The sequence below is a fragment of the Netta rufina genome, assembly GCF_964035555.1.
Source record: "Netta rufina genome assembly, chromosome: 13".
NCBI lineage: Eukaryota > Metazoa > Chordata > Aves > Anseriformes > Anatidae > Netta > Netta rufina.
Window position 1 is genome coordinate 14,566,989 of NC_140136.1, and position 9,846 is coordinate 14,576,834.

At 45.2% G+C, this 9,846-nt stretch overlaps 1 protein-coding gene across 2 annotated transcripts in view; it reads right to left on the reverse strand.

The window, feature by feature from the left end:
- The window catches only part of LPCAT2 (lysophosphatidylcholine acyltransferase 2), a 30,086-nt gene extending 20,506 nt beyond the window's left edge, over positions 1–9,580 (reverse strand). Inside the window, exons 1-5 of one of the 2 annotated variants that reach the window (XM_084294510.1) lie at positions 9,384–9,522; positions 7,515–7,699; positions 4,414–4,553; positions 3,659–3,876; positions 2,307–2,419 (exon numbers count right to left, since the gene is read on the reverse strand). In XM_084294510.1, the coding sequence (XP_084150636.1) occupies positions 2,307–2,419; positions 3,659–3,872 (327 nt within the window). In that variant the 5' untranslated portion in view covers positions 3,873–3,876; positions 4,414–4,553; positions 7,515–7,699; positions 9,384–9,522. Of the gene's footprint in view, positions 1–2,306; positions 2,420–3,658; positions 3,877–4,413; positions 4,554–7,514; positions 7,700–9,383 lie in introns of both variants that reach the window. The other variant, XM_084294509.1, reaches the window with a different exon arrangement.
- Between the last annotated feature and the right edge of the window lie 266 nt (positions 9,581–9,846).

Consider the following 9,846-nt stretch of genomic DNA (forward strand, 5'->3'; position numbering starts at 1 on the left):
GAGAAAGAAAGCAAATATATACGTGTCATAAAAGGATTATAATTCAGCATCAGTTTATATGAAGGCTGAATTTTTATGCCAGGTCTGTAACGTGTTACACTGCATCACAAGAATACCATTACTATTTCAACAAGAATAGAATGAATTAGTAAAGGATGCCCACAGTAATAACAACCTGATTCATCTTGATTTGGAAACAAATGCTTTGTGTGAGAGGAATTTTGGGGACAGGCCTTTATCAGTTCAGAAATACAGTACAAAATGTTTCCAGTGTTTGACTTGAGATGTTTAGTTTTGGTAATGATAGGAGAATTGCTTCTCTTTGTTTCTCTGCCAGCAGTTTCTTACTGAACTGCTGAGCGTATTATCACCAAGAGTCTGGACTGACATGAAGTGCGTGAGGCACTTGAGCATTTACAGGCACAGATGCTATCAACATGAGTCAAGATGCCAGCTATGATGAGAAGATCACAGCTTAAGGGGTAGCAGCAAAAGGCAGAGAGTGTAGGTGTATCTCTGATGCAGAGCTCTGATGGCACTACACACCACTACACAGCCTCTGAATGATTCAGACACAGCAAATACCCAGAAGGACTCTGAGTTAGCTTCTGAAAAATACCAGATTAGACGTGTAGCGAGCCGCAATGTGACACACTGAATTCAGCCCCCTATGGAATACAAAGAAGCTTTGTATTTCTCCTATCACTATAGGATTATAAGCAGCATTCCACAGAATCTCAGTACAAGAACTGGTCTGGATTGAGAGGGCTCAAGGTGTGCTCCCACTTCAGTCCGAATTAACAGGTCAAGGCTAGATGAAGGAGGGATTGTTGCTCAGGAGACACAGGCCGTTCTAAGATATGATATGCCGGTGCTATGGGCACAAAAATGGGCATGTTTCTGCTCGGCATACATCATAAGCCCCAGAAAACATATTAGTGACTGCCCAAGCAGTAAGCTATCATACCCTTCTTCCCCTTTTCTTTTGGTACAGGGTTGGGAGAAGCAATAATCAGGAGCTTATGCTATTAATAAGTGCGAGTGTTGAGCAGCCTGTCGTGTTTCGGTTTCAGGAGGAAGGAATTGGGAATCCAGCTACTCCTCTGTGTTGTGCTAAAAGAATGCAGTCCAGGCACTCTGCTGAGGGTATCAGAGACATCATCTTGTGGTCAAGGAGGAAGGTGTGGCCGCTGCACAGGACTAGGAATCACCCTCTGATACCCCCAGCTGTAGCTGATTCAGTCTCGGAGATTCCCAGATTACTTGACTCATAGGCTCTTTGTGCCATAACATAGCTGTAGAATTGGTGTAAAGCCAATTCTCCTTTTTCTCCCCTTGCTGTTTTCAGCAGAGGTTAGGTATTTGGACCTTGCTGGGATCACTTTATCCACAACAGTTTAACAAGTCATAAGCATCAATGCAGAGTCTAAGCATAGTATTAAAAAAAAAAGAAAAGCCTTGCTAGCTTTCACAAGTGCATATTTAAAATCTTCCCTACAGTTGATAAATGCATAAAGATAGAGGTGACAGGAAACCACAACCAATACATCAGAAGAGAGTGGAGAGGCAATGCCAAGTATGATGCCAGTAGATGCAGATTTCTATCCCAGCTTTCTGCCTGTCCAAAGGCAGCAGAGTTGCTGCCTCAACTGTTTTCTCCTTCAGAGCAGCCCCTGCCCCATTAGGTTTTCAGGATGGAAAGCCACCCAAGGCCTAGAAGCACAACAGCAGCTTGCTGCTGAGGAATGACCGTGGGAAGCAATGTGCAGAATCACCAACTATTGTGTCCAGACCAATCTAAAAGCTTTGTTCTTACTGCACTGTTACCCTGAGGAGTGAACTGACCTTCAGCTCAGCTATTTTCCACCTGTGAAATGAATGTTTTAAGCTTACGTACTGTTTATGATGGAGCTCACACAGTTTGGGTTACTCATTAACCACTGTGAGTGCAGCTCTGCACCACAGCTTTTCACACATGAGCTTGGCTGAGAAAAGTGATTCACATATAACAATACAAGTCAACTGCTACCCTGAGGACAGCAAGTTAAGTATTAAAATAGGGCATGAAATCCAAGAGCATCTGCATTTTAGAACAGCAATTGGTATTGTCTGGATTTAACTGATTCGTTTGTCCTGACAAAACTCATTCTGGGCACCAGCCTCTTTTCTTCCTTTCCCAAACCTGTTACAGATCTGAGAGCTGACCTTATATGCCAACAGAATCCTATTCATCTGGGCACTACCTGACATTATGATGCACAGTGTATCTGGGATATATTACAGAAGAGTAGTGGTATCTTTATTACCTGTGGCCACTTGCCTCCTGATAATGCCCGATTTGTTATCTCAGCGACTGTATTCTTTCGTGAATCAGGGTCTTGACGAGAAACTGCTACAGGCTGAAGGGAACTTAAAATTGCTGTGAAAGAGATCCAGATGTTCATTTGTTTTACACTAGTGCCTAGAAAACACGTGTTCAGGGCTCTCCTGTAACAAAAACTTGTTATGCTCATACTAGGAAACAGACTGCACAAACAGCTTTCAGACTAAATAGATAAGAGTATCATTATTGTGCTCAAGCTGAGAAGCTTGACAGTAGATATGAACTTATCAAATTCACGTGCACCCATTCTACTAATATTACTGTTATCCTTCACCGAGCGTTTCCACACAGTTCTAAGAAAGAGACCTGCTCAGGTATCTGCTCACAGGCTACACTGGGGCCCAACGCATCCAGACTGCGCTGAAGAAGTACCTTGAGCCCAGGCTGAAGAAGCGAGTGCTTTTCAGTTATGGAGCAGACACAGCTTGTGAGTAATTAAAAAACAAAACAAAACTGATTTTATCAGAACTCTACATCAGAATGTGTGGACATGCTGAAATGTGATGAGAAACTGGGGAAATAACTATTTTTGGCATCCCACTCCTGTGTTTAAGACAAGATCGCTATATCACCAGTTAGTTTATTTCCTACCAAGCTACTTGTCTGTGTTGCCTACTGAGTTCTGTCTGTTGGCTTGTTCTTTTACGAGTCCTATGGACAGAAGAGAGATACAGCCAGCAGAAAGGCTGCTGCTGATTCCAAGAATAATGCAAACTGGGATTCTTTCTGTGCCAAAAGGAGGAGAAAATAATAGAAGCATGACTCATCTATCTTTCCCATTCTCTGCATTTCCTTTTTGAGTAACTTCTCTTTTATTCCTTCCTGGTTTGACTCCCATTAAAAAATATCCATAACAGTGCCTGCAAGTTTAAGTTTATGAATATGGTATTTTCCAGACTGCTGTAGTTCAGGGCTGTTTTGAAATAACCTTTATCAAAACACGTTCTGTGTTTGTGGGCCATACTGTTAAAAGACAGCAGTTGAACAGATTGTTCAAGCTACCTACTGAGTGAATTTTCAGATAAATTTTGTGCTCTGAGCAGCTAGGAAACATGCTTTCGATGTAAAGCACATTTAAAGTGGTATTATCTTCCACGCCTGAAAGGAAACAGCATACTCTCAAATGTTTTGACCAATTCTGAAAGATAAGCTGCCCCAAGTGATTTTACTGAAAATCTGACAGTATCTTTGGAACTCAAGGATTTAAAACAGTCTGTCCCTTAATCAGGTTCACAGATAAGACTTTTAACATTTTATTTTTTCATGAATACTTACTGCCAAATACTGGAGTTGAAAGGTTCTCTGCTCTAGATACTATCGATGGCATTCCAGTTAAGGCAGAAACAATGGCATCAAAAAAACTTGAATGAGGAGCTGCAACAATGATGGGGGCTTCCAGCAGACTTGCCACTTTCCCTTTTACTTCAACTTGGAACCCCATTATGAAGAACAAGGTACGAGTTAGGCATGAAAGGCTTGTCTGGATCATCCTCCTGGTAAACAGAAACACAAAAATATCATCCAAATTACAGCTCATTTTCTAAACAAATGCATAGATCTCACCAGCATTGTGGCCAGGCACAGGGTAGGAACACTACTCACAAGGAGAGCGTGGGCTAAAGGGGAGGAAGCAGGGTGAGGGAAGGTCCATCACCTTCTGTGTTAGAGCTTACAATTTCACAGATACAATTTTAAAGATAAGGCAATGTACAGCACCTCCTAACAACATCCCTCCCCAACAAGTTCTGCTATTTCTCTGGCCATATTTTATAGCATTTTAGCATGATGCTACTGGGAGGGCAGGGAGAGTACTTAGCAGTTGCAGTGTCTTTTTTTTTATGAACTTTTATCACTCTGATACTGTTGTTTTGTTTTGAAATCAGTTTTAAACAATTAAATGACAATCTTCCCATTCCTGGCACATGTTCCCTCAGTGGGACTTCCCATAATCTTTTGGCCTTGTGTTATTTAAAAAAAATAAAATAAAAAAAAAAAGTAGAGACTTTTTATAAATCTTGGTCACGCTTTACCTTCTCCATCCTTTTAATGGCACGGCTCCTCCTCCCTGGTGACGGTAAGTTGCAATTGATGCAACCAGCCATGACAGCAATAAAATGAATGTAATAAATATGACACGGAGAGGTAGCAAAATAATCCCCAGAAGAACGGTCTGAAAAAAGAGGGGAAAATCTCAAGAAATAGCATCAACAGGAGTTACTGATATCTATGCAATTACATTGTATGGACTGTGAAATATTTACATTACTCATTTTTAGTGTTTCAGAAAATATTTTTTGGTTCCCATTTCAGTTGGAACTACAACATCTGACTGTTTGGGTTTTTAGCCCGGATGCTGTTAGACAGAGAGGGTAAACAGAGTTTGCCTGCCTTGGTTTATACTTCGGCTTGTTCTGCAGCATACAACAAGGTCAGACTCATCTGACCAGCTGAAGTGCATCTCCACTCCAGAGCCTTCTGTCACCAGCTGCCACCTGTCTACAAGCCAAGCGGGATTGCTAAGATGATCACAATGTACTTTTGCTCCTTTAAAAATGACAGACCTTGTGCTGAGTCACACGACTGCTGCAAGTGATCCTCAGTACCACTGCCTGGAGTAGTGCAGAGGCCACATAACTTCATTGCCCCTAGTTAGGACTTCGGCAATTTTTTTTTTTTTTTTGGTAAAATTATACGTGTGGTTTAAGGCATGGGTTCGGACTTTACAGTGCTGTTGTAGCAGCTCAAGGCTGACAGCCTTTGGAAGTCGTCTGCTCACCGCCTGCAGTACACATCCAGCAGGGCCCTTCAGATGATGGGGACTAATTTCTTGCCTCCTGTCTGTGTGAAGCATCCTGGCTATTAACTCTGTGCCGCGATCTCCTTGAATACTTCAGAATGAATTGAAAAATCTTAGTTCCCTTTTCTCCCCACATTCTGGAAGCTGTTATTAACTCGCTTTAACTCAAAGCAAAGAAATTCTTGGGAGAGTTCTGCTACGGCCAGACAACCACACTGGGTAGCAAAGCCGGTCTGAAACTGCCCCAAGCTGACATTGCTCCTCACCGCTTCCTCAGTTCTTCACAGACACTTGTAAGGGAAGTGGGGGGGAAGGAGAAACCTAACATAACACTGCTTGCAAATAATCCTCAATTATTACCCTCAGCCCTTACTAATGAATATTCAGCTTGCATTTTTCCGCGCACAGCTCCGGGAAGGACGTGCATTGGCACAAGGTTGGTAGCAGCCTGCGGTGCAGGGCAGGAAGAAATTCTCAGCTGTCTTACCCCAGCACATTAATTTAGAAACTATATCCTGAAGGTTGGCCTTTGTGGCGCAACAACAGCCCTACGTGGATTGAGCAAGCCCAGGCTGGGAGGCAGATGCGCTGCGATACCTTGCGGAAGTCCTGGCGCAGCATTCCCGGCAGGCTGCGAGCAGCTCGACGCCTTCTGGCACCTGGCCGGCTCGGGGCATGCTGAGTATCAGCTTTGCGCGTGTACGCACACAGCAGCGCATGCCCAAGCAGAGTTATTGTCGTGAATAATTGTTTTTATTTGAGCTGTGTTTGTAAAAGTCCCTCAGAACTTGGTATATGGCTGCAGCGGTGCTCACAGACTGACAGCTGCCCCAGTTCAGAAGCACGGCAGAAGTTAGTCAAGAAGTGTGGTAGTTTTAGCATACACATTTTGATAAGCGTTTAGCTTGTAATTCTGTAGTAACATCTGTTGTTCTGCGCAGCTTCTAATAATATATAACACACCTTTGAATTTAGGTAAAGAGCCTGCATGATATTCATCTCATCTTTTGGGGAGGTATCAGCCTATATAAATCTACAAAAATAATTTGATTCACTAAGTTTAATACCAGTTCTAATCAAATAAATAGTTGCAAGAGGAGAGAGCTGCGAAGTTCCCATTTTGGAATTTAAATCTGAATGGTCTGTAGTCACAAACTGCCAGCAAGTCAAGTGGATTTTGATGTGAAGGCACACACAAGTTTCTCTGTGTCATGCCAGATCCGATAATGAGTTTGGACTAGCCGAGTTGTGAGCTTTATTATTTTAAAAGGAAGCCTACAGCTGCACAGCAGCACTCCTCTCGCAAACTCAGCCTTTCTAGACATCTTTTCAGTAATGACTACTTACTGTACAGGAATCGCAAGGCTTTGAATAATAAATGAGTTTTCCAAATTTGTTTGTACTTAAATACTTGAACGATGATTATTAAGCAATACAGAGGATTTTAAATTACCTCTCTCCTTTCCAAAGGAACAAATGATTATAGGACATTTGAAATATAAGCATCTTTACATTAATCCAATTAATCCAAGTATTATTAATCCAATTCCTAGATACAGTAGCTTGGTTTTAATTTTTCTTTCATTGACACAATCCTCCTGCAGGCTGCCCAACTTCTTCATTCTTCCTTTGTCATATCCTCCTACTGCCCTCTTGCCGATATTCAGGAGAGGCTCTGGCTTTAGGCTCTAAACCTGTGATAGTGACAGGGATTAACAGGAATTTTGGGCCTTCGGGACTCTCTTCTGTGTTACAAAAGGTACGGTAACAACATACCAAACTTGACAGTGGATATGCAGTGTAAATTAGGATAAGTAGAGGCAGCAGGTGCAGCAGCTTATGTTCTTTAAGCATTGCCACATAACGTTTCCAGGGCAGATGGACATTCAGGTATCATTTGATCCTTCTTGAAGTATACAATGTTTTTTACCTAGAAGTTGTATATAGAAGTAGTTATGGAAATTTAATAGTAACTTCAAGGTCAGTACTCTGGATACACAGAAATGGATTCAGTAGCTGGCTGTAAGAAATTTGGCCCTGGGGATTTATTGCTCTTTTGGCACAGGTCACAGTGAATCTGAAAAATTCAGGTAGCAAGTTAAACCAACCAAGACTCCCTGCTTGCCTCCCAAAATCAGATCCCTATTTTTTCCACCATGCATGTCCTCTTGTAACATGATCTTGAGTCCCAGTTCAACCTTTCAGCTGCATTCAATAATGTGGAAGGGGCAGCATAAGCATAAATCAGCATGTTTTCACTTAAAATACCTTTTTACTTTATTTAAAAAAAAAAAGAAAAAAAGAAAAAAAAAAAAAGTAAATGTATGCACTGACCTACAATGAAAAAATAAAGGATGCAGGGATGCCGTAGCAAAAGCAAAACAATTCCTCCCTCAAAACTTTAATAAATTCATTAATCTATTTTAGGCAGATGCACAGGTGGTACTGATGTGCTGATGCAAGCTATTGGCTTTCTAGGTCACTGTGTAATGAGGCAGAGTTGATTCCTGCTCCATCAGCTGCAGGGTAGGGTAAGAAAAGGACAGAAAAGAGAAAGGTCAAGGTAGGTTAGAAAATAAAAAGTTCTGGAGAAAAACGTACAGAAGAAAAGACAGGCTTAAAGTTCAGTAACTATTAAGTCGGATCAGATCTACTCATTTCAATATGCAGTAATTACAAAGATATAGCCATCCTGAGTCTTCCGAAGAACTTTTCCCCAAATTAGGAATCACCTGGGTACTTTCTGTTCAAGTTGTGTACAACAACTGTGTGACCTTTCACTACTGCAGTCAGTAGCGATGACTGCAATTTTGCTTCAAAGCTCACTACTGCTGGGTCCTGTCCCAGCTAGGTTGCTTCTCCTTCCAGGTACATTGTGGAGTTATGCATAGAGGGTATCTTGCTTTAAAACATACCATGTTTTTCATCCCTTCCTCCTGAAGGAAAAAGGGTATATTTATTACAGATCAAATGGTAATTGAAGCTTAAAATTGCAAGCTTTTAAAAGTAGTTTGTGCATCCTTTACAAAGAGCAGGCAGCAGAGAGAACTGTCCATTTCTGGAACCTCATTAAGGAACTGCTGCCGGTACCTCGGGGTTCGTGCCTACAGCTTCTGACTCAGGTGCACTTGAGCTGTGCTGCAGGCTGCTGGTAAACACAGAGGTTAAGAAGATTTGAAACTGTTTTCCACATCTCTCAAATTTCCTCTAACTAGCTACCTTCAGGGTAAACACCATTTATTACTTGAGGGAGAGCTACATGGAACATAAAATATTTAGCTGCACATCAGCTTTAGGTATGTGTAACAATCAGCAGAAAGCGCTGAAAGTTTGCCTACACACTGCTATGCGCCCCGTCCTCACCGAGATGCCACTCCATGGCTGGTTCATCTCCTCAGTTTTTAAAGTGGAGATGTTTGGAAATCAACGCCCAGAAACGCTGTTTGCTTTCTGAGTTGTGCGAGTACCCTCAGCACAGCCCGGCACTGCAGCGGGACTGCAGGAGCCTGGTTCAATTCACCCAGCGACAGCAGCAGTAGGGCAGGGAGGGGGGGATACCCATTTTGGGGGGATATGGAACTCAGAAGGGGGGCCTCCTTCCTCCCCCAAAGCAGGCTTAAAATCAGCTTACAGCAAGTTATGTGTCTGAAGGGGATTATTGTAAAAAGAGCACGTTATTTTCTATTTTAGTGCATCACTTCAGAGAGCGGCTGTCAGCATCCTCCCACTAGCGCCAGAGGCGCCTGGCACCACGGACAGCATCCCACTTTTGCGAGTGGGGACGCGGGGATTCCCGTTTCCTCCAGCAGCGAGGTGTTACTGTCGGGACAGCACCACCCTTGCCAAGAGCTCGCTGCACACCTCGCCTCAGGAGCTCAAACCTGGCGCTGAGCACACCAGGCCCTGCTAACCCGGAGGCTTTCCCCCCCTACAGGGGACAACAGCGGCTGCCCTACAGCCCTGGGGGAGCCCGGGCCGGCCGGGAGCCCTTCCATTTTTCCCTCTTTCCCTCAGGCGGCCGCTGGCTTTCTCCCCCCGGCTCCGGGAGCCTCCTCAGGGCCGCGCAGCCCCGCCGCGAAATGGCGGCCGCGGGGCGCAGCCTTGGGGCAGGGGCAGCCGCCCCCCGCCGGGAGCCCTTCCCCAGCCCGGCCAGGCAGGGCAGGGCAGCTCTCCCCTCCCGGCACGCCGCACCGCCGGCCTTACCCGCAGCTTGTCCCCGGCGCTCAGGCGGCCCGGGTGGACGAAGGGGTTGAGGACGACGGGCGAGCAGAAGGAGTGCTGCCTGGGCAGCGGCAACACCCGCGGCGCCATGCTCCGGCCGCCAGCACCGGGCGGCTGATTGCGCAGGAGCTGCCGCCGGGGGGGCCGCGAGGTCCCCGGCACTGTCCCTGCCCCGGTCCCAGCCCTCGGCCCGGCCCCGCCCGGCCCGGCCCCGCCGCGGGGAAGGAGCCCTCAGGGGCCGCAAGATGGAGCCGCCGCGCCCGCCCCTGCCGCCCGTCTCCTTAGGTGGCAGCAAGAAGGCGCCGGGCTCCCCCCTGCCGCCCCCAGCCCCGTGTCCTCCTTCCCCTGCCCAGCTCTGGCTGCTGAGTGGCGGCTGGTGTGCCTCACTGGCAAGCACCACGGCTGTTATCTGAGAGATAAGGGAGGCAAATGCGCTCAGGGTGTA